We start from the raw sequence: 25830 nt of genomic DNA, 5'->3' as shown, positions 1-25830 counted from the left end.
ATATCGAATGTTAATTTTTCAAATTGACATTTGTTAAACAGTGGGAATAGTCAGCAGTTGTCAATCCAATGATGGATTGAGTCTTTGAATAATTATAAGGACTTAATTTTGAGTATTTTGAATATAATAGAGATTATATGTTTATGCATTTAGGTAGTGACCTAAAATCCCAAAGGATGAACTAATTTTAAATCTTCAAAGAATGATATCAGAATCAGCATCCATAACTGTGGAGGAGACACATTTATCTGGAAATGTATTAGACATTTCATATTTGCATGTTTCACCACAAAAGTCGAAATATAACAGCTACGAGCAGTTACATAGGCTAATTGATTTAGTTGAGTTCTTTGTCATTCTGGAAAGTATTTCAGATTAGAATAAACAATTAGTATCTCATTGTGAAAGCAATGGAGATACAACTATTCTAGAAGAACTAGAAATCATGGGAGGGTAAAGCACATGAAATGAAGTATCATTTAATTCAATAAAATTTTACATAATTGATGTAATTATCTTGAAGATAACTTCAAAAATGTTTCTTACAAAACTGTTACAAATACTTTGTTAGACAAATTCGGTCAGGAGAATGTGATTGGTATATTAAAAGAGATGCCTCAATTTTCTTTATGGCAAGTGGGAGATTGTTGGGAATAGTTCCCTTAAAGCAATTGCAGTTGACAATTTTTTTAAATGAAATAAATAATTGAATTGAATTATTATATATAGACTATGTCTAATATTATGTTGATAATATTATGTAAATATCATAAAATTCCAAAGTTTATCTATGTGGTCTTAATCTCATATTCGTATGAGATAATCGAGATTAAGATAATAAACTTAAAGTAGTTTGTAGTAAAAACAAGTTATAGAATCTTTAGATTAATTAGTGCTAGTACAGTTCGCTAGTATTATGAATACAAGTGACCTAGATCCGGGTCACTAGTGTAGTAGGACACTTTAGCGAAGGTACTTTATATATAGTGATATATAGAACTGGACCAGATGTGATTTGTTAATACTTGTTTAAACATCATTTCGTAGTATTCATCAAACACATCAAACGATGATCATATACACGATGATCTTAATCATGAGGTTGCTATGAACTCCTATATATGTCATCTGATCCTTTGATTCATGCATTAAGGTTTGTCAGAATGATCAGGCTAAGAACAATTGTTTATGAGACTCAATGATATATATGGTTGGGGACATAGTTTAACAGATATGGAATCTATACCTTCTTACAGATGGAATAATGGTTCCCTATTGGGTTGAATTTTGGAACTGAAAAGGTTATGAGCGCTCACGTCGCAAACTTGTTGTGACACAACCTTTACTAGTAAAGTCAATGGTACTCTAGGAACAAGATATAGCTAAAAGGTTAAAACGGTAATTTTATTCTCTTTTGATTATGAACCATTAATAGAGGATTGACGTTGTATGTAATAATTATATCAATGGACACTTTATTCTTTAATAAGGTACTCTGTAAATATATGTCTATAATTATCAAGAGTTCAATCTTATATTTATAGTGGAGTAATCATGAGATTAATAAATATGATTATTTAATCAAAGAACTTTGATTAATAATCTAATATTTATTGGAGCTTGATATTATAGGTCCATAGGTCCCCATGGTGGCTCTATCAACACCATATCAAGATAAGAGTTGATACAAGAGTATCATTGTAATTCAGAAATTTGGAAAGAATTTTATTCTTCGGGTTAAGTATGATATTATATGATAATTGACGTTAAATAATTAATTTGGAATTAATTATTAAATTTTTGAAAATATGTTTATTAATTTAAATATATAATTTTGAAATTCATATAATAAATAAATAAAAATTTTAAATTAATTATTTTATTTGAGTGGGAGAAAATAAAACTGGTAAGCCAAAAATAGTTTTTGATTTATAGAATTTTAAAAGATGATGATCATCAATTTGAATTTTGAATTAAAATTTAAATTTTGAAATATGGTTGTCATCTTTTCCTTAAAAAGATAAATACCTTATTTTGTGGAAGATTGATTTTAGTTAAATAAATATATAAAAGAAAAATGCAATATCCCTGAAAAGGGTATGTAGCAGTTCACGCATGACACAGTCCAGGGATTGTGTCATGCGTGTAGCACTACACTAATATTGTATCAATGATGTTTTTATTTTCTTTATTTAATTAATTAATAATTTGAAAATAGATATTTTTAAATTTGGTAAGTTAGATATTTACCTAAATCAATTCCTATCACCATTATGATATTATTATTATATTACTATTATTATTAGGAATAATAAGGTAATAGAATAATCTCTATATATATGATATAGAATAATAAGAAGAATATACATACAAGAGAAAAGCAATACACAAGTCAATAAGAGTACAAAATAATTTTTAGAATTTTTGTCAGACAAAAGATTATCTTCTTCTTCTTTATTCTAACCTTTCTCACACCATAATCCAAGTTCTCATGTGTTGAGAAATACTTGAAATTCCTAAATTACAAACTCATGTTCTCTATGTGTCCACACAAATCTTGAGGTGTAGAGAACACTCCAGAAGACCGTGGTTTGAGTAATCAAAGCGCTGGATAGGAAGATCAATATATATACGAAAAGACTCAAGGACACTTGATAGGCTTCAAGAGGTAAATACTCATGATCTTGAATACTTATGTATATGTTTATATAATATATATAAATATATTTTATATTTATATATATGTTGCTTGATTAATAAAATTGTATGTTAATGTTTCTGTCTGGATGTTTTCTTGATCTTATAAACTGTTTATATGAGAGATTGAAGGTTTTTTTGTTGTATACACTAGGCCCACCACGCCTATTCCCCTGCGTACTATGATTGTTTTTCAAACACAAACTTGGGGAACATTTAAATGCTTATACACGAGGAGTGTCATTGTTCCAAATCTCTATTCCATGTCTTCCCATTGATGCTTGAAGCTTCACCAAGATAAAATGAGACTTGGGATTGAATAAGCATGTGAAACTCATGCAAGTCAAGCAATTCTTGATGACTTTCTTGAAGAATATTTATGATATTTGAGAGTAAGAGAGAGAAAGAGGTTAGAGAGAGTTGTAAAGTGTGATCAACACTTTAGAACTCTAATAACCCTTATTTATAGTGTAGGTGCCGTCATTAAGTCTAACCAATAGGATTAGAGCTTTTGAACACATCATTTTAGAGCTAAAACACGATATTGTACAGACACGTCAGGCGATGTGTCGCCCCCTTGCAGACGATGCATCGCTTGCAGGGATAGGCGATGCATCGCCTATAAGATGGCAATGCAACACCATGTAAGCAGGTCTAACTTCTCAAAAGTGACCTTAAAACCACAAAATGCTCCCAAACGTTTTGATCATGCTTAGATACCTCGTTGTATTACTTTAGACCCACACAAGTCAATTATAGATGCCTACAACAAAATCTCATATTTTCACTTCAACTTAAGTGAAATCCGTTAAGTGTTTTGCACCATATTGTGTAAACAACTTAACCATTATATTTAACAAATCTCAACATTCCCCCACTTGGTTAAATATAATTCTCTCTTCTTAGCTCATACAAAGGCCTATCGAATTCATTGGTGTCTTAAAGATTGAACAAAATACTTCTATGTAATAAGACCGGTAACACTTGACACACCTTCATTTGATCATTCATTTTCCTACTTTTCTCACTTAGCACTTATATGACCATGTGCTCATCCATTTCTTGAACTTTTCGGGACTCCCATGAGAGGCAACACCACTGCTAAGTTCACATAGGTGAAGTTCTTACAACATCTTTGCTTTCTTTAAAGATGCTTGTTGCACACAACTGAATTTCATTAAAAGCCCTAGGCTTAACTCTCACTCGGTAGAAACCAACACTAGCCATCCTTGGATGGAACTCATGGTTATGTTAGTGTTGAAACTATTCACTTATCAATGAATTGTTCTTACCCATTGAACTCTTACACTTTATGTTCACAAGTTTGGAGTTGGGTTACAATCATTGGTGAATCTCTTATTCTAGAAGTTTTAGTCTCATCTATGTTGAAGTGGAACTTACTATCATCTTCTCAATAGGTTTTGTATATGGATCCACTAAGTTCTCACTTGTATTAACATATGAGACGATATGATTCCATCTTGAATCAATTGTCTCACATACTCATGTCCCAGACTTATATGTCTAGACTGTTAGGAATGGTGCCCTTGAAATCATATTTATTACACAATGTTTTTATGAAAAAAATAATTAAGATGATTTTTTGCATATATTGATTGTTTAGTGTTATTATTTGAATAATATTATATGAATATTAGAAAATTTCTGAATTCGTTATTGTCAACAACATATAGACACACCAAGATGACATAGCCATCACAAGCCTCGGAGTATAACCACTTGTATGCATTATTGTGTCTAAACCCATATGAAAATATGGCTTTGTCAACCTTCTCATGTCATTGTGGTTTTCCTAGCAACCGGTGCATATGTGTCAAAATAACTGATCCATTCCTTTTGTTTAAACCCTTTGGATTCTAATCTAGCTTTGAAGGTTTGTAAGGTGCCATCAGTGTGATATTTCCTCCGAAATACCCACTTGCACTCAATTGGTTTTGAAACTTATGGAAGGTCTACCAATACCCATGGGTGTTTTTCCATAATTGAATCCATCTCATTATTTATTGTCTCCTTTAAAAAAGCGGAGTCTCATGAAGACATTGTTTCTTGGTAGGTTTTGGGATCATCCTCAACTTGAACAACCATAGGAAATTTCCATGTGACTTCTTTAAGGTTTCTCTCTACTAGGTAGAATGTCTCCACTTGAGAACATTATTTGATCCCAACTCTTTAAGCCTTTGGCTTCATTGAGGCAATATATGTTGCTCACCAACCTTTGGATTTTTTTTTGTCAAGATTCCCCAACACATGTGGTGTAACAACCCAAAATTACTAATATGGCTTAAGGGCCTTGATTAGTGTGCCAGGAGGGCACAATTGGAAGTTATGTGAATTAATAGATAAAATGCATGATTATGCGATAAGCATGTTTATATGATTATTTGGATTAATGTGATGCATGACTATGTGTATTAGTATGCATGTAGGCCCTAATTAGGGTATAAGGGTATATTTGTAATTTTGGCCCGTTGGGGGAAAAATGTAAATATTTGTGATAGAATGTTGAGACCACATTATTATGTGGATATATTTGTAGCTTGTGACTTGAGGCGATCCTAGCAAGCGGTTTAGCGGGAAAGTCACAACAGGGATTTATACCCGGCTCGGGGTGAGTCTGGGGTGTATCTGGGAATTTGAGAAGTATATTGGAGATTATTTGATATTGAGAAATATAATTGATGATTAGTTAGGTATCGGGAAGTAAGCGGTAAATATTAGAGACAATCGAGGAATTAGCGGGAATTGAGAGTAGTGACTAAAATGCCCTTGATGTATTTTAAGACTTAGGAATTAATAGGAGGGCAAAAGGGTCATTTGACTGAAAATAGATAAGTGTTATAATGTCTCTTTGGCTTTAGTGGAAATTGTAGAAAGACTCAGAAGTTTAAGGAAAAGAAAGAGAAGAGAAGGAAAACAAGGGACTCTCTCTCTCTCTCTGTCGGTTTGGCCATACTTCACCATTTCTTGTGAGTTTTGGAGCTGGAATTCTAGAGTAAGCTCAGGTTGGAGCTTAGGGCTTAAGACTTTGGTGGAGCTAGAAGAGCTAGCAGGGATTAGACACTCAGTTGAGGTAAGTTTCAAGATTTCCTTATGTGTTTTCTGAGTTTTATTGAGACAGTTTCTAAGCTTGAGTTTTGGATGGAATAAAGGGAAACAAGCTTGAGGAGTTGAAGGGCTTGAGGCTGGTTGGATGCTGGAGATAATTTAAGGTCGAAATTCCCCATAGGAGGTATCAAACTTTGGCTTTGAAGTTCTAAGTTTCTGAGTTTCTGGTTGCATCTCTGAGTTCTTGGGTACAATGATTGTTTTCTTAATTTGATGATGCATGTGGTTAAGTCTTGTGTTGTGGTGTTGTCTGGGGTGAGATATAGGTGGTTTTAGACCCAATTTGGTGTGTAGTTGAAGTTTGGAAGGGTTCCAAAGGGTTTTGGATCGACGAAAATCGAAGGAAGAAAATCAGGGTATTGTTGGTCTGTGACTAGCGTTATACCGCTAGCCTTTGAGCGCTACAGCGCTAGGCTTGGGTTTCCTGGTGCTTTTGGTTCTGTTTGTAGCGCTATAGCGCCCTCTTTGTATCGCTATAGCGCTACCCTATTTCCAGTAAAGGGTTTTTGGGTTATTTCTTAGGGTTTTCGCCCGGGGGCTCGGGGTTTGATTTCACCACCCTGTTTGGTGGAATTAGGGCTTCCCGAGGGCTCGGGATGGGTCCCGAGGTTGGGTTTTGAAATTGAGGTTTGGTGATGATTCTAATTTGTGGCTGTGACTAGGTGAATGCTAGGGCTCGGAAGGGATCGTGCTTGAGGGGTGTTCTCAACGAATCAAGCTAGCGGAATCAAAGGTAAGCAGACTGCACCCGATTATGTGTTTGTAATGGGACTAAGAGCTCCCTATATCTGTATAATGTCATAGATGGTATTATGCCATGGGACATGTGATAAATGGCCTAAGGGTGCCGTAAACTATACTTGCGCACAGGGCGCGGCTCGACCACTGGTAGCTGAGGACAGCTTAATGTTCACTGAGCTCGGTTTAAGCGGGCCGGAGTCAGTGGGATAAATAGAGTGTGCGGCCTAAGGGCGTTAACCTTAGTTATAATATCTGGATTTATTATTGATATGGAATGATATATTTGGTATGTTGAATACTTGATTAATGTGAACATTTGGAATGTTGAGTATATGAGTATACTGTATGAGTTATCTGGTTGCCTACACCAAATACCTATTTCCATAACACATGAATATAATACTAATAAAAATGTGTTATACTAGAGTGGGCCACTTTGTGAAAAAAAAAGAAGCGGTAATAATACACAATCCCGCGCGCGCCACTTAGATTTTTTTTCATTTCTGACCTCAAAATTTGTGAGACCCGAGAGAGACCCAATTCTCATACCTTTTTCCCCTTCTCCCTCTCGTCTCTCTCTTCCCTTCGCCCTAGTCGCACTCCCGTAACCACCATCATCCTCAGCTCCGACCACCTAACCACCATCCTCACACCCGTTTTTCTCCGAGCCAAGCTCCAAATCTCAGGCACTCGTGAACCCAACCCCCGAACCAAGTGACCCCAGGTGCGAGCCCACCTCTGCGTGCCTTCGACCCAGTGAGAGCCCACCATTGATGAAGTTGAAAGGCGGCTTTCTTGGACCACTGGTCGTGCAACCGATGCACTTGATACTTTGCTAGATGTAAGTTTTTATGCTATTTTTGCTTTATTTTCCTACCCTATTCTTGTTATGTGATTAAAATCTGACTTGGAACCCTTTAAAAATGAATTCTACAGGAAGGTCTTGCAATGATTGATGACGGCCATAGAGATGGTAGACGCTGATATTGGTTCCCCTACGTTTCTCCTATTGCATCATCACTTGGAGTCGATTCTTAACAGGTATGGTATGGTATGGAGGAGAAGCATGTATTTTAATCTGATAAGTTTGGTTATCAAAATGGCTCTATTTTATGCTCTTGGAAAATGATAGTTAATTCCATTGTCATATGTTGAATAAACTTAAATATATATATATTTTTGAAATGTTGATGGTTCAGTGGCCTAGCTTAATCCTTTAGAGGTATATCAGTTAAAATGTCAAGCATCAAATTTAAATGCATTTCTGCAATTGTTTATTGTTTATTGTTTATTGTGTGTTGTGTTTAGGTTAATCTCTCTCTCTTTTTTTGTGTGTGTATCTCTTCTCATTCTGCTTTTGTTTTTTTTCTTTCTCTCTCTTCTCTGTTTTTGTGTTTGGCTCAGGGTTGAGGATGTGTGGAGGTCTCAATCGTGAAGTGGTATTATAGAAGTCTTTAAGGATGGTCTTAGTAAAACCAAGGAGACATATAGGGAGATCCTTGTTCTGTATATTTTCTCTAGTTTTCTTTGTTATTCTTTGGATTTAGCCGATACAAATGGTGAATCCTTGTGTTAGTTTCTGGTTGTTTGTATTGCAAATTTAATTGTCTCTCATACTCTCGCTCTACCTATGTTTTGCAATCCTTAAGCTCTCGTCCTCACTCGCATTCTCTTGAAAAATCATATTTAATTTCCAACTGAACTCAGTCTCTATGATTATGGCTCTAGTTTGAGCTTTTTTCTTTGCATTTTTCTCACTCAATGTTTATTTTGTTGTTCTGGTTTGGTATTTTAATGGGTTCTTTAATAGATGATGGCAAGTAAAATAGTGTAGTATGAGGCTAGGTGGCTTAGCCAGTCTTAAGATTATATCTTGTGTCGGCATTACAAATTGTAATTGTTTAACGTTTGATGTGAGGAGAGCAATTGATTCTTTATCAGCTCATACTTATCAAGTTGTATTTGTATACATACAAATATAATATTAGTACAATTTTTTTTTTATCTGAGGGTGGTGTCAATATTCAATTCAATCATTGTTTCTTTCAGATGCCACATCTTGCAAAAACTTATGCAGCTGTCAATTCACTTATTACTATCGGTGGTCATGAAGCTTTGTCTTCAATCAATAGGTGGTCAGTTTATACTTCTATTTTGTGATACTTATTTTTATACATAAGGTTGCCTTTTTGAAATGATTGAACTCAGTTTGTCTTAATATTTTTCAGAAGTACATTATACATGTTTCTGCAGCGGATGAAACAGCCAAGTGGGGGTTTCAGGTATGAGATCACGTCCAATTGTGTGTAGTTTGAAATTAGAAAATGTGTCACTTTATGTGAGAAATTCATTTTTAATGCTTCTAAACTGGCTTGTACGAGATGCATTTGGTATTTTGAACTGTATTTTTCCTAGCCATTCCAAATTTCTTTTCTCTATCACTCAATCTTAATTTTTTTATTTGTATGAAAGGATACTTTGGTGTTATGATCTATACGAATTTGCACTTCTAGGCCTCAATCAATGTTTTGTGATATTTTAAATAACAAATAATTTCCCCATCCTTTTAACTTCTTGGAAAAAGGTTTATATGTAGAAGCTTTAGCATATAACAAGGAATTATGTCTTTACCCATTTTTTTTTTCTTGGAAGGTTTATATATGTTATATGTTGAAAATTTAACATCGTTACATCATAATTCTTAACATTTTTGGATGTATTCATCAGGATGCATGATGGTGGAGAAATTGATGTTCGGGCCTGCTATACTGCCATTTCAGTAAGTCTCTGTGCTTGTCTTTGTGATACAAGCACGTCAATGTGTATTCCATGCTAATTCACTTATGTGAAATTAACCCAAATGGTTGTTTAATCTTTATGCTCAGTACAATGTACTCTAATTTTTATAATTAGCTTAGTTTATGATTATCATTATGAAAGTCTTATTCTACCAGGTTACAAGTATTTTGAACATTTTGGATGATGAACTAGTTCAGAATGTTGGAAATTACATATTAAGGTTGGTCTTGATTGCTCTTCTCAATATAAAGCGGCTCCAAAGCATGCTCGCCATCTACTCAGGAGCTGTTTGTCTTGTGAAACATTGTTCCCAATTCTCATCCAGATTATGTTTTATAGCATCCCTTGTGCATGCATTTGATTCCACTGTTAAGTCTTTTACATTGTGATATTGTATTATGATAGGAGTAATATTATGAATTGCAGAAATCATCTTATATATAGTTGTTGATTTCTATAAATAATTAAAGCTTCCCTATGCGGTGTCAATCTGCAGCTGTCAGACTTACGAAGGTGGCATTGGTGGAGAACCTAACTCTGAAGCACATGGTGGGTATGTTTTTAGCACGCTACTTTATGTTTTGTTTTTGCTATGAAGTTACCTTTGTAGAATCTATTGGCTATAATATATCAATAGCATCTTCTAGTGGTATGTGCTAAGTGGTAAGGTTTACTTCTGTGGTATTTATGGGTTCAAATGCTCCCTGATTATGAGCAATAAGGTGAATTATTGTCATTGTTAATTCAATTCAAATGAAATGAAACTTAAATTATGGATATCTGATATTGTTTCATATCTTTGATGTACATTAGGTACACCTTTTGTGGGTTGGCTACAATGATTTTGATCAATGAGGTCCATCGTTTGGACTTGTCTCCTTTAATTGTAAGATATGTAGTCTTCTTGTCATTCTTAGTACCTAGCCATTGCAATATTATTCTTGATCTTACTTTATACTGTGTTTGAATGATGTTTCCTATTTTATTAGGATTGGCTGGTATTTCGTCAAGGAGGGGAGTGTGGATTTCAAGGGAGAACCAATAAATTGGTTGATGGATGCTATTCCTTTTGGCAGGTCATTTTCTGTCTTTTTCACATTTTTTACCATTCCTTCAGGACTATAATGGGGTTAACGAAAAGCACACTGACCAGGGAGGTTCTTTTGCATTATTACGAAGAGTCGGTTCATTTATTGATGAACAACTGATGAGGCCAGATGATGTTGGACGTTGCAGCACTTCCACAGTATCTGATATACCTGAACAGGGAGGTAGGCCAATTTAGCAGAGTATAAGTTATGGTACCTGTACTTGAGCTTTTTTCATTTGTTAGGTTGTGATATTTATTCTTTTACTTTCTCATTCTCATTTGCAGGTCTAAATGCTTCTTTCCATGTGAATTACAATGATATTGGTCATAACTTTATCACAACATGTCCAGTAATGGAGCACCTTTTCAACAGCCATGCATTGCAGCAATACATACTTCTATGCACACAGGTTTGGATTTCATTAGTCATTTGACAACGTTAAGAACTTGACTTGATTCTTGATGATTTGAGTTTAGAATGCCCATCTCTTAGGCCTAGTTTAATAGTTTCTTTGGCTAAAACATGTAAAGTAGTCTGGTTTTCTTTTCTGCAAATGCAATAGAAGACTAGTGAATCAGCATTTGAAATGTTGAGGTTCTGGAAACTATGTTAAATAGACTGCTGCATGTGGAAGATTGTTACCTTTCAGAAATTAAATCTATTAAATAATTTGTGCCAAATTATGCATTGGCTTGTTTTGCTTGCTGAAACTAGTTTAATATGTTTGATATATCTTTATATGCTTGCTATGGTAATTTTTATGTTGCTGACTATTATTTTAATATGCTTGTTGTCTATATATGTATATAAGAAACTAGTTTTATGGCTCTTTTGCAGATTTAAAATTTGTTTATTGTTTTATTGCGATAAGCTTTGGAGAGATAATAAATAATGTGTGAAACTTGATGTATTGCTTGTACTCTTTTGAATCTTTTCTTGTTCTATATATTTTCTCTAGTTTTCTTTGTTATTCTTTGGATTTAGCCGATACAAATGGTGAATCCTTGTGTTGTCCTTATTGACACTTTGCAAACAATAGCTTAAAAGTTGCTTTTTCTCTTTTGGATAATTATCTATCAGCACTGGTAGATAATTTTGGGTTATGATGAATCTACACTACATATATATAATATGGCCAAATGTGTTAAGTACTTCTGTTATGAATACTAAAAAGGATGCTACGTACTTTTGCTACCATTTTTTAAAAATTTGTTGAAAGTCGTGATTGAGATCTTAATTTTGGTTTGGTTTTTGGTTGGTTCTCAGTTTGTAAAAAATAATTTTGCCTCTAAATTAGGAATCATTGGCAACGTATTAATACCTTCAAATTCATGATAATTTTTCCTTTTTCAAGTTATGTAATGGATCTTCATCTTCATCATTGATAAGTTACTATATTTTTCTTTACTGACGAATTAATATGATGATTTTTGCTAGAATAATCAGATAACCTGAGATGTGGATATCTTGTGAAATGAGATTGATAGTATCTAGGCCACCCTCCAATCAAATAAGAAGTGTTTTTTTAGGTTCCCCATATAAACATATACATATATTGCTCTTCGCTTTATGATTGATTGCAACATAGTTGGTGGCAACTGGATTGAAGTACCTGCTGGAAAATATAAGAAGACAGCTAAACATTTGTCATACTGTTAGCTAGAGTTTGATTGCCTCTATCCTTATAGATGTGAGGAGCACTTATACTTCACATGTGATTTGTTTATTTAGTTTTTAGTTCTTTCTCTGATTTGTTTATTCAGTTTTAATTGAAATTTTTACTTTCTTGTCTTTATATTTTTTTTTCTGAAAAAAGATGATTTTTTTTCCTAGATAAACATTTCCTTTACAAATGTCTTTAGATATTCAGAACTTATCAGTCATGCACCAGAAAGAGAATTTTCCAAGATGGCTCCATTTTGCATACTGAGTTTTGACATACTGTCAGCTAGAGTTTGATTGCCTATATCCTTATAGATGTGAGGAGCAGATATTGTCTATAAGTCAAAGGCAACCAGCCAAATGCTATTTTCATTTTCAAATGGTAATGCATAGTATTGAACCTTTTACCATGTGTGATTCTTTGCATCATTAACTGATCTTATCTTGCATTTTAGCTTAAATGGGTCTTTAATTATTGTTCTCTGTTTTTAGTCGCTTAATGAATCTTTCAACTATGCACACAAATGGGATTTTTCTTTTTATTCAAATATATTCCATATATGATCTGGTTGAAGAGTACAACATTAAAAACATGATTGGTTTATTCAATGGAATATTGTATTGCTTGGTTTTCTCACCTCTTTCTTTTTTGTTGATTATTTCAGGTGGTACTTAAAGAAAATCTAGTTCTAACATTATTTAGGGATGAGGTGAGACTTTCCATTTATATTTGTCTAATGAAACATGTTATCAAATTGAAGAAGTTGACTATTTTCTTGACTTTAAAATATGCAGTATATACTTCTGCATGAGGAATATCAGCTCTATGTTCTACCCAGAATTTTGGAATCAAAGAGGACGGCAAAATCTGGACGCACCAAGCAAAAAGAAGCAGATTTGGAATATAGTGTTGCAAAGAAGGTTGAAAAAATGATTAGGTATGACCCTTTTATTCTTCTTCTTTAAGCAGTTATTTAATTTTCTTGCTCTGTTAGGCTCTGATATGATATGTGTGCTGATTATTGCTATTCATATATGGACTAAACAAGTCTCTTTTAGAAATGTGGTGTAAATCCTACACCCTTAAAGAACAGCAAAACAAGAAAGAGTAATGCGTAAACATAGAATAAAAAATGTTAAGACTTTAAAACAAAAAATACACCAAACACATTACTTGGTTCAACCCAATTAAAAGCCTACATCCAAGGTAGAATAGCCCCAAATAATGGCTGATTAGACTTTATTCTTTCTTGAGTATCAAGCACAAAATTACACAAAGGGAGACTTGCTCCATGTACAAACACTCTAAAAAAAATGCTTTAAAAAACAAAACAAAAAAACACTGAAAAAATTCTCTACTGATTCTCTTAACCCCGAATGAGAGTAGTGAAGACATTATATACAGGCTTCTATGGTAGAGAATGTACCAACTGTATTACCAAAATTTTGAACTTCTTGGAATAAAAGAATTGTCACATTAGCTGTCACTTAAGTGGCATATCAAGTCATACAATGTAGAGAAGTGAGCTAGTTTGATTTGATTTCAAGTTTAATGGGTTCGATTTAATCTTCCCAGCATTATAATCAATCATGTTGCTGTGGATTTCGTTTATAGTCAATCATGTTGGGTTCTCAACTTCACGGCGGCAGCATGTATATCTTTCTGTGGTGTTGAACTTTAGTTTGGTGATGTTATGGTCTTAGATTTTCTTGATAGCTCTCTTATTTTATTGTTCATCTGAAAATTCCCTAGCTCTTTCTTGATAGCTCTCTTATTTTATTGAACTAAAACAGATAAGTATTTATCTTAGTTTTCCATTTTCTTCTTTTGAAGTTTTCAATGTATCATTTAAGAAAAGACTGTAAGTTTGTTGTTGTGGTGGCAAGAACTTTTACTCTGTTCTGGGATATTTTTCTCAACTTAGTATGCTTGGGATTTTGTTGGCTTATCAGTCACAGAAGTGATCACTGCAAGCATAACAGTTGTTATAGGTCCTTTCTTTCATTCTCTCTCTCTGACCATTTCTAAATGTTGATGTTTGTCTGTGTTATAAATTTAATTTAAACTTTATATGCTTAGAGGTGAAAACTAGCTTAAGTCTTATGTTCTTAATAATAAAATGACTTTTTTTTTTACAATGTGCAGGTATATTGAGATGATTTCTTTGGAGCAATTCTTGACAACATTTGTAGTTGAAGCCTTTAGAATGGAAGAATGTATTTCACTAATTTTTGTTTACATTTCTTGTTTTGAATTTAGTGATAAAGGAATCTGAATTGGGCATAAATTATGTTGTAATATGATTTCTTAAGCCTACACTAGTAAACTAAATTTTGTAATTACATTTGAGTAATTAATAAAAATCTATTTATGTTACCTTATTTGGCTTCAACTTTCATATTTGTTTTCCTAGTTTTGTGTAAGGAAAAAAAGATTATGTTTCTTTAAGCTAATATAACACATGTGTTATACTAAAGTGTAGTATAACACAAAAAATGTGTTATACTAAAGTGTAGTATAACACAAAAAATGTGTTATACTATAGTGTAGTATAACACAAAAAAAGTGTTATACTAAAGTGTAGTATAACACAAAAAAAGTGTTATATAATCGACTATAAATAACATAATTCAACACTTATCTATATATTAAAATAACACAGAAATTGTGTTATCGTTGAAAGTACAATAACACATCTGTATAACATTGATAAAGTGTTATGTAAAGTACCCTGACCTACGATAACATAGTCGGTCTTAACACATCAGAAAGTGTTATCGTATGTTTTGATAACACATTTTCAGTGTTATTAAAAGCATTTTTTTCTTGTAGTTAACAGTATGCATACATGAGTAGGGTTATTACTACTAGTCATGCTTAATATGATTTGGTAATGTGACATTAACTGCTTATGAGCATGTTTAAGTTTTCTTGATGGGCCTTGGCTCACGAGTGCTATGTGGTGCAGGTAAGGGGGAAGGAAAGATGGACCAGCCATGAGTTGGAGAGCTTAGGTGGCGACATGTACATATGTGGCCGCTTGACCACCACGACCAAGGTTTCTCAGAGGAACGAGGGTCAAACCCTATTTTTGCCACTTAGGTCGGCAAATTGTAACTTTTGAGTTGTAACTACCCTTTTGGATCTATAAACAACTTTGTAAATGTTTATTATGGGATCCCATGTACAACTTAACGTTTTAATGAAGTATCTACTCCTTTTAACCGAATTTTTTAACCCTGAACAATTAATAACATTTAGTTGCACTATTTAAAAGACACAGTGTAATGGTCTTGGCCAACTAGGGCGTTACATGCCAGCTGCCCTAATTAAATTATTAATGAATCACATCGGGGCCTGTTGTCCCAAATACATGATTGATGAATCATTCTGGGGCCAACCCTAGGATATGGGACTAATAAGTCACCCCGGGGCCCATTGCCCTATCCTCTATATAACTAGCATTGGAGCTGGTCCAGCGTACCTGACGCTTAATTTTCCACGACCATTAGGTCAGACAAGCTTATGAAGCGCTCCTGATTAGGCCTAACCAAAATGACCAGCACTCAATGTGTTATTTCCTTCCTTGACTTATAAGTCAATTCTCTTCGACCAGCGCTCAGCGCAATTGCCGTCTTTGACTCATAAGTCAAGCCTTTCTCAATTAGATAATGCAAACAGACATTCATCATATAACAAATATCCAGACACAGAGCATTCAGCATGCTTAATCAAACAATCACATGCATAATCATAATCATGAACATTTACAGGGGCCCAAGCCTAAACAAATCCATATTTAACAACCGGGCCAAGCCCTAATCACGTACATCACGTATTGGGTACAGTTTTCTTACCTAAGGTCTGAGTGTAACATATAATAAGAACGACTCTCAAGCACAATCCTTTCCTGAGCCCTAGTGGTACCCTAGTCATAACCAAATAAAGTATATTCATCAATATTGAGTAAATAAAGGCTTCTAGACCGAGTCCTAGCCTCCGGGACCTCAAATTCTACTAAACTGGGTAGTATAATCGATCCTGAGCCCTTAGGTTTGAGTTCCTGTCACTCAAAATATAACTTGGCCAAAATTGTCTAAGCGGGCCACGACTTTACCCTGAGGTTCGCGGCGCGCCTACGAAAACAGAGAGCCCCTACCAGGAACCTAGGACACGGACCACAACTTGACCCTGAGGGTCGCGGCGTGCCTACCCTAGACAGAACCCCCTGTGCCCTAGGTTCACATGGGTCGCGGTGCCCCAAGAACAAGGTCACGGCGCGACCCTACGAACCTAGATTTTCTCCTGTTTTCCTCAGCCAAACCTTACCCAAAAACTATCCCAACAAAACCCCAAAATTACAATTATATCCCAGAACGACACGTACTACCAACAACAAAACCCAACATTAGTTCACTCAAAACCTCCACCAAATCTCCAATTCAATACCTTGAACCTCAAGCTCAAGAACACAATGATAATCAGGGAAGAATTCAATCAAACACAAAGATTGTAGCTTACCTCAAGTGTGAAATTTCACCTCCTAGCTTCTAAAATTCTTTAGTTTCTTCAATAACCCAAGCTAAAGATGGGGAGGGGAAGAGAAAATCGTATAGAGAGAAAGAGAGAGAGTGATGTTATGTTTTGGTTTTCTTGATGCTAAAGGAGTTAGAGACTTAAGTCAATAATTTTTACACACAAAGACCTAAATGCCCCTAGGGCCTAATTTCTCTTTCAAAGCCCTTCAAGGGAAATTCCTCATTACCCGATCAATCTCGGTAATGTACTAAATTACCAAATTACTCCTAAGCTCACTCCGAGCCCAGTATTTGACTCCGTTATGACTAAACCACTAACTTGCTCCCTAGGATTGCCTCGTGCCGAATAACTCAAATATATCCACATAATAATGTGGTCTCGATCCATATACACACAAATATACAATTATGCCATCGACGGGCCAAAATTACTAAAATGCCCTTCTAATAAGAAACGGTCCCACATGCATGCAAATACAGTCATATAATAATACAACTCATATAATCATGCATATTATCACATAATAATATAAACCAGTTATTGCCCTCCTGGCCCCCTAATCAAGGCACTAAGCCACATTAGGGAATTTCGGCGTTACACACTTTTCGTTCTTTGCCATTTATATCTCACACCTTTATTCACTCAGACGCCAATTGTCCTAAAATAATGATTGATTTCCTATAATATCATGTCATTTTCTTAATTTCTTCACTAGCCATTACGCACATCTTTTGTTAGTCCCCGTTGTGAGTGTTATTCTTTGTTTCTCTTCTTTGATTTTACCATTTCTATGTGTACGATCTTTTCCCTTTACAGCGTTGTTACTACCACTCGGATGCCACCTCTACGTTCTCATCTTATAATTACTTTAAAAACTATAGTTGGATTCAATGTAGTTCGTTATCCCGTTGTCGATACTTATGCATCTGATTTGTGTTGTGTTCTCCTTCCTCTCGTAGTAGCAGTAGTTTAAATGTGTGCTCCTTCTACAACTTGCCTTACTGATGATAGCATCCTTAGACTTTTGATTCGAAGAGTTCCATCTATTGTTCCTCATGTATTCCACACTCGCATTGCTCGACCGGTCATCGTTGATTTCTCTTAGCCTCAACCCTTTTTGTGTCCTTTGAAAGTATTGTCTACTCTAGGTATATGATGGTTTTAAGTTATCCCTTGCGTTAACCGCTATCCTTCGCTCGCACCGTGGTTGCTCTAGAGAATTTGATGATACTTAAAATCTTAGATGGATTCGTGTTAATCCCAACAAGGTTTAAACGTATGTGTAACCAAATTTCAATCGTGAATTCATTTATGTAAAATACTTAAACCATCTCATAATAAAATCCCAAACATAATGATGATCATTAAATAACGAGTATGTCAAATACATCTTTTAGGTGAAAAGAATTCCTTATTGTTTTTACTTTATTTAATTGAACAGAAATTTGAAACTAAAACATAAAGAAATCAATTGGGCTTCTGGCTTAGCCATTGATCCACCCTTGATTCACAGTGTGTTACTGGACTTTGCTTCCTCCGGCGTGCTTTCTGACGTTTGTCCCCCGATGCTTTGCTGTTGTGGCCATCTTCAAACCATTGCACTCCTTCTCATTGCGTTAAAGTATTATTTTCGTCGCTCTTTGCATTCTCTTCGTATACACTTCAAACACTTGTGTGCTATTTCATCCAATGAAATTTCTAATACAGTATCTTGCTTATTCGGATCTTGATTCACTTGTTCCATTATTACTGCTTCTGGATCTCCCTATATTTCTTTTCCATAAGCATAAACATGTTCATAAAGTGATTGATATCATAGTGCTCCTCTAGTGGATAGTATATGGCAATCATTAATGCTCTTAAAGTCATCTGGAATTAACTCCACTAGCTTAAACTAAAGTTCCTCTAAAAGTGTTTCCGGCTTTCATAACTCTCTACATATCTGATGATGAAGTACCATACGATCATCCCATAATGCAGGTGTTTCTCTGGACAGCCCTTGCAATCACGCCATACTTGATCCAGTGTCTTCCTTATCCATGGTACTTGCAGTGCTACCCGTAGGAGTTGTTATCTCTTCAATTCTTTAATTAATCCACCGAGCCACACCATCTCTTGGATTTTGTTGTTCACTGCTTTGATGAACTCAACCATATGCTCTTGCACCATTTCCTGCAGTATTGTTAGTTTTGCAGGATCGTAGATTAGTCCTATTGGTCTATGAACTTTCATATTACACCTATCCATCTTTGCAAAACTCTTAAATCCCTATATCACGTTGCCAAGCAAATATCAGGAAATGAATCTTTATTTCCAAGGAAAACATTGTTTGATGAAGGGGAAAAAATTTCTCCAAAATTTCAAATATTTTCCCTCAAAATTCAGTCTTAGCCTTATCAGAAATTCTAACTAAAGGCTCAACTTAGAAATCTAGCATACTTCTCAAAATTGTATTTTTGTGAGCATAAACATTAAAATCCTAAATTCACATAAGTAAAAACTTACTACTTACAGTGCAGTGAGGTGAGCCCGTTTATCAACGATGATCTTTACATGTTAGGGCTTACCACAGATTTTCTAGGGCCGAAATGCTCTGATATTCAATGCGACATTCTTATATGCTCCCTCTCTCAACATGGTTGCTCATTTTAAACTTGAATTGTTATAGTTTTTGGAATGAATGCTCATTTGAACTATTAGCTATTTGGGGTATAATATTATGATAAATTGTATAAAATACAAGAAAATATAGTATAATTCACACTGTTTCAATTTAATACAAAAAGTTGCATAAAATTTACTCATGTCGGGAGACACAATTGAAAGCTTTTATTCTTATGGGATGTTTTCGACATAAATACATAATGTTTTCAATTTTATACACCTATATAACTAATCTTTTTTTTTTCTTTTTGCGGCAAAAATATCAAATGTTACCATTTTGTTGTAACCATTACTACCAAGACTGTTATGTTAGGATTAATGCCCTAAAAGCATGTTAAGACATTTTATTGGTTTTAAATTAAAATGTACAATTTTATTATATTTGAATGTTATAATTATTGTTTGAATTAATTATATAATAATATAAAGAAAATTCTCTATTCATTCATGAGAATATGATCTTGTATTAGTACGAGAGAATTAAGATCATATATAATGAATAAAATAATCAATAACATATTAAAGTAAGAAATCTTTAATGAATGGTTACTAGTACGGTTTGCTAAGCATACGAGATGTAAGTAATCTAGATTCGAATTATTGATGTGGATAGACATCTTAGTAAATGTGTTGTATATAATAAAGATTATATATGACAGGACCGATGAGAATTTATTATCTTTATAAACTTGTTGTTTGACGTAAAGATTTAATTCTTATCATAATATAAACTTGTCGATACCTTTATGATAATTTGTAGATCAGTCTAAATCCTGAGTATTCATGAACTCCTGTTTATGTTAATTAGATCTTTTGATTCACTCATTAAGGTCTCTTAGAATAATGAGGCTAATGACTTTTGTTTTGGAGATTCAATATATGGATGGCTGGGAACATGAATTACTATATTGGAATCCATGCTTTCCTAACGGATCTAATATTGGTTCTCTTAAGGGTTGATTCTGGAATTGAATAGTTATTGAGCTCAAATCTATAATTAGATTATAGATTAATTATTTGCTAGTGAATTAATGGTACTTAAGGATCAAGAGGTAATTAGAAGGGTAAAACGGTAACTTTGACCAGCTCTAATTAACGAACCAATAATGGAGGACAAAACTACATATATTGATTATATCAATGAACTACTAGAGAAAACTATGTAAATATAATTCTATAAATACTTAGAGTGCAATTCCATATTTATAGTGGAGTAATCATGGAATTAATAAATAATATTATTAGATTAAAGAGTTTAATTAATAATCTGGTTTATTGGAGTTTCGTATTATAGGTCCATGGTCCCTAGATCACCTCTGTCCTACACTATCAATGGTAAGGATGTCAAAAGAAAGATTTGTAAAGAGAAAAGACTAAATTGCAAAGGAGTGGAAATAATTATGTGACAATTATGGGTAATTGATTAATTGTTAATTAATTAATTATTTCACTATATAGTTTTTATTTTGAAAAACTATGGGTTAAAATTAATATTAATCTTGTTTTGATTAATATAAAGAGAGAAATAATAAATATCTTATTTATAATAGGATATTTATTTATTTAATTTAAAACCGATATTTTAAGATAAAGTTAATTTTGAATTAACTGATAGTTATGTTGGAATAAATATCTTGTCTTAAAAGTTGATTAAATAAACAAATGAGAAAATTATGGTAACCCTAATAGGGTTGGGCGACACACACTGTATTGTACAGTGTATGGCGCCTAACTCAGGGATTTTTATCCCTGGGATTTGAATTTTGAATTTCAAATAAATTTGTTTAATCAGTTATTTAATTAATCTTTTTAAATATGATTTAAATAAATAATTAAATGAAAATATCTAATCAGTTTTTAATTGGAATTATATTTTAATTATATAAAGATTATTTAATTAAATTAAATATCTTTATAAGTCTGATAGTACGTGACTCTCAGGATAAGGCATTATTATTATTTTGAATAATAAAAATACAGATTCTCTCTGAAGCGATAGTTTTCTCAAAAAACCTAAAAACTATTCTAAACCTTATCCGTGTTAAAACTCTTTGGATCTCTTATGTTGAGTACATCTAGGGAGTCACATAAATCAACATTTTGAATCCTACGTGCCCACACACGTCATTGTGTGTTTGAGGATTGGTCTGGAAGATCATGGTGTGAGATCTCAGAATACTGGATAGGAAGATCGTTGATTTATACAAAATGACTTAAGGACACTTAATAGGCTACAAAAGGTAAGGCTTGATCTATTTGTATGTGATTTAATATTTATATATGTGTATATTCCTAACTGGTATTATTATTTATTAAAATGGGTCCATATATTATGCTGCGTACCTTTGATTTGATCATTTAATATCAACACGTTAAGTGTATGTTCAACTAACTAAGTTGACAAGTGTCACATTCTCAATGGTTCACGTTATATTTTTATTAAAAAAATTATTAGTTCATTTTAAAATTATAAAAACTAATTAAAATAAATTTTAAATAATAAAAAACTATTTATTAAAAAAATCAAAACTAATCCCTCTTTCATTTATCTTCTTCCTCTCTCTCTTTCCTTCCTTTATGAACTTGATTTTCCAGACCCACTTGAATTTTCATTACTTCAAGCACTTGGAGTTTTTGAATTGTATGATCAACCTATTTTACTTCAATTTGGGTCACCTGGTTTGAAAAAAAAAAATAGATTTAACAAACAAAAACCAATATATACAAACCATTAACTACCCTAAAAATTCAAATCCTAAATTCAAAACCAGACTTGAACCCATCCTTGAATCAAACCAAGGGTTGAACATAAAACCCAAAAATCTCGCATAACCTGCCGAACCTGCAACCCGAAAAACCCAAAATTTCAAAACAATCATTTTGTTAGATTAAACCAGACTCGAAACCCAAAATTTTGGATCAGAATCTCGGATTTCAAATATATAAATTTCAGATTTCTGGTTTAAGCCCAAAACCCTATACAATATTAAAAATATAAATATATATGTACATGTACATGTACATTTACACTATTTCCTAACCCTAAACCTAAGCTGGTAATTTTCGATACGACACGATGACACGACTCGAAAATGACACGAAATAAATGGGTTTGGGTGACACATTTAATTTTCGTGTCATAATCGTGTCGACACGTTTAACACGTTTATTAAACGTGTCATTTTCGGGTCAACCCGCTTAACCTGAAAATGACACGCTTAAGACACGTTTAAGATTATATAAACATTTTAATTTATTTATATTATGTTAATCGTGTCAATTTCGTGTCGTGTCATTACACGTTTAATTGTGTATTAATCGTGTCAGTTTTAGATTTGTGTCAAATGACAAATTTATTAAACGTGTTATCGTGTCGACACGTGTGACCCGCTAAGATAATCGTGTCGTGTACGGGTTTGGATTTCTGACACAAATAATAATCGTGTCGTGTACGAGTTTACTCTAATCGTGTCGTGTCATAATCGTGCCGACACGATTATAACACGATGACACGAATTGCCACCTCTACCTAAAATACACTTTTCTTTTCTCAAACTTTAACTCACTCATCCGCTTCACTATAATTCTCTCTCTCACCATTTTTGCTTTCTCTTCTCTCTACCCATCCCTCTCTCTCTCATGGCCAGCTACACATCTGTCACCCATGACGTCTTCTCCCTCAATCTCGGAGCCCCTCTTTCACAGTCATTGTCATGGCCCGTCGCCCTTCTCCTGTCGCCGACCCGCACTCTCTCAATCTCGGATATTGCCGCGGACGCTTCTTCTCGCAATCTCAGAGCCACCCAAGTTTCCCATCTTCTCTTGATTCTCGTCGAAAACATAAAGCATCCAGGCTTTTTTTGTCCATTTACATCAGGTAGGTATTTGAGAAATTGTTTCATAGTGTTTCTCTAAAAAAATTTAACAAAATAATGTTTCTCTGTTTTGATTTGCACGGGTTAGAGTACCTTTATATGAAATTTAAAACTGATTTTGATATTGTATCAATGTCGTTTATGTTATTGATGATATGAGACTAATCTCTGTTTCTATATTTTGTTCTTGATCTCGTCTTATTTATATTTTGTATTGTATATGTATTATGCCTACTATTTTTTTTAAAATGAATAGGGGATACCAAAGTTCGATTGAAACAGAAGTTTTTTCATTTATGTTCTTAGCTTTTTCAGTCAGAAGAATGTCGAGATTTTTTTTACATATATGTTATTAGTTTTTTTTTTCAGATTGGTTCCTAATTTTTTTCTCTATTGATTTTTGTTTCCTGAATGAACATTTTAGTTTTTTTTTTTTTTTTCAGATGACTGGTTTCTATATATGTTATTAATGGTAAGAGATTTGAGAATGAGTCCGACTGAATATGTAAATTTTCTAGTATTAATGTGATTGTTTAATAAGTTGATTTATGTGAGATTAGGAATTTACATCTCTTTTGTTATTCTTTTTGTATGAGTTTGAATTTGAATCAATTATTTTATGTAATAGATTTTTTTTTTCTTACAGGAGGAGACGAGGAGTGAAATGGCTAAAAAATATATATTGGATATATTATGGTTGTTATTGGTAAAAAATTTTGTTGCTTTCGGTAACACTTAAAAAAAATAGTTTTTTATTTAATTAATTAAAATTTGACAATTAAACAGAAAATGTATTTGGTAACTCTATTTTTATTTATTATTTTTTAAAATTTTATTAAATTTTGAAAATACAAATTTTTTATTTTCAAATTTTTTTAAAAAATTTTTTTATTTTTTTTTTCTTCTCTTCTTCAAATCAACATCTCATATTATTAAATAAAAAATAAAAATAAAGTTATCAAACACGTTCATTATTTTTTGTTTTTAAAAAAATAAAAATAGTTACCAAACATATTTTTATTTTTTAAAAATAATGAAATAAAAATAATATTTTCATTTTTGTGTTTAAAAAATTCAAAAACAAAAATTTTACCAAACACAACCTTTGTTTTTGAATTTTTTAAATACAAAAATGAAAATATTATTTTTATTTTTAAAAAATAAAAATATGTTTGATAACTATTTTTGTAATTTGTTTTTAAAAACAAAAAATAATAAATGTGATTGATAACTTTTATTTTTATTTTTTGTTTAACAATATATAATGAGGCGTTGATTTGAAGAAGAAGAAAAAAGTAACTAAAAGTTGAAAACGATTTAAAAAAAATTTGAAAGTGAAAACTTTCTATTTTCAAAATTTAATAAAAAAAAATTAATTTTAAAAAATAATAAATAAAAATAGAGTTACCAAACATTAATTTATGTTTAATTTTCAAAATTTTAATTAAGTAAATAAAAAATTATTTTTTTAACTGTTACCAAACAGCACCTTAGCTTTTTATATTTTGTGTAATTATTTCACAAGTTTTTTTCCAAAATTAATTAAGAACTAATATAACATAATAAAACAATTTAGGTCCAAACCTTAATTACAATCCCAAATAGAATACTAAAGAGAAATTATAGTAAATGACTCAAAACAATACCATCAAGAAGCTAATGTCCTCATTTTTAAAATTGTAGAAAAATGACAATTTTACATTGTTGATTACTTAAATTGTCTTAATCTATAATTTATTTATTTATTTAGGAACGAATGATTTTAATATAGTATTATATGTATATTAGTTTTGTTTAATTAGTTTTTATTTTAAAGTTATATTGATTTTTTAAGTTTTTTATGGGTTGTTGGTGTATTGTTTTTCAAATAGTGTATATGTTTTTTTGTGGTATGGTATATCATTTTTTTTTATGATATTTAGTTTCTATCTTATTATACATAATGGTATTACATAATTTTGTATTATGGTATATACATTTTAATTGTGGTATATAAATTTGTTAGCATAGTACATACATTTTTTAGTAATAATTTTGTAAGTTTTGTTGGTATATTATTTTTCAACTCAGTATATATATTTTGTGGTATAGTATATCATTCAACAACCCATAAAAAAATGAAAAAATAAATAAAATTAATTAAACAAAACTAATATACATATACCATAATATTAAAATATTTATAATAAAAAAGTAATTTGTTAAAGGACATATTTGGTAATATGTAATATTAAAAAGGTGGTTAGACTATTTTACTACAAAATTAAAAACATGGACATTTACTTTCACACATCATTAATAGTCATTTTGCACCAAACCCCAATAATAAAACTAAGGAAAAAAAATAGATCCAAAGCCTTCGCATTTTTTAAAATATGATACAAATGTAATGTAATTATAATTGTGTTATTTTTATAATAATAATAATTAAAATAATGGGGTCTAACACATTATCTCAAAATTTTAACTTTAAAAAAGTAATAAAAATGATTTTTTTAGAATGATAAATTTCAATTTAAACCGAGCCTAAGACCCAATTCGGGTGAAATCCGATTCTGACTGAAATCAGCCCGACACCCGAAACACGTATCAAATCTGTAATCCGACCCGTGTGCACCCCTAATCAAACCCCAAA

General features: G+C 32.5%; 1 protein-coding gene across 4 annotated transcripts; it reads left to right on the top strand.

Moving 5' to 3' along the window:
* The first annotated feature begins 7051 nt into the window (after positions 1–7051).
* Positions 7052–14493, top strand: LOC133818126 (protein farnesyltransferase subunit beta-like). 4 transcript variants are annotated; one of them, XM_062250837.1, is made up of 15 exons: positions 7052–7405; positions 7501–7605; positions 7969–8003; positions 8614–8696; positions 8793–8846; positions 9292–9343; positions 9519–9583; positions 9860–9916; positions 10177–10249; positions 10353–10439; positions 10517–10634; positions 10739–10863; positions 12782–12826; positions 12912–13054; positions 14263–14493. In XM_062250837.1, the coding sequence occupies exons 3-15, from the start codon at positions 7977–7979 to the stop codon at positions 14390–14392; spliced, it is 1059 nt and encodes a 352-aa protein (XP_062106821.1). In that variant the 5' UTR covers positions 7052–7405; positions 7501–7605; positions 7969–7976; the 3' UTR covers positions 14393–14493. The 4 variants fall into 4 exon arrangements, with proteins under 4 accessions (XP_062106821.1, XP_062106822.1, XP_062106824.1 ...); XM_062250838.1 differs by lacking the exon at positions 7969–8003; XM_062250840.1 differs by lacking the exon at positions 7969–8003 and having other exon boundaries at positions 8614–8699.
* Positions 14494–25830: the final 11337 nt, after the last annotated feature.

The sequence above is a fragment of the Humulus lupulus genome, chromosome 2, assembly GCF_963169125.1.
Source record: "Humulus lupulus chromosome 2, drHumLupu1.1, whole genome shotgun sequence".
Lineage (NCBI taxonomy): Eukaryota > Viridiplantae > Streptophyta > Magnoliopsida > Rosales > Cannabaceae > Humulus > Humulus lupulus.
The sequence above is the reverse complement of the archived record's forward strand: the minus strand, read 5'-3'. Positions and strand labels throughout refer to the sequence as shown.

Bases quoted from the DNA above. Each gene is read 5' to 3' on its own strand.
- LOC133818126 (XM_062250837.1), top strand. From the start codon at position 7,977: ATGTGTGGAGGTCTCAATCGTGAAGTG. The intron at 9,584-9,859 runs GTTGGTCTTGAT...GTCAATCTGCAG, and splicing joins GTTGGAAATTACATATTAAG to CTGTCAGACTTACGAAGGTG. The intron at 13,055-14,262 runs GTATGACCCTTT...TACAATGTGCAG, and splicing joins AAGGTTGAAAAAATGATTAG to GTATATTGAGATGATTTCTT.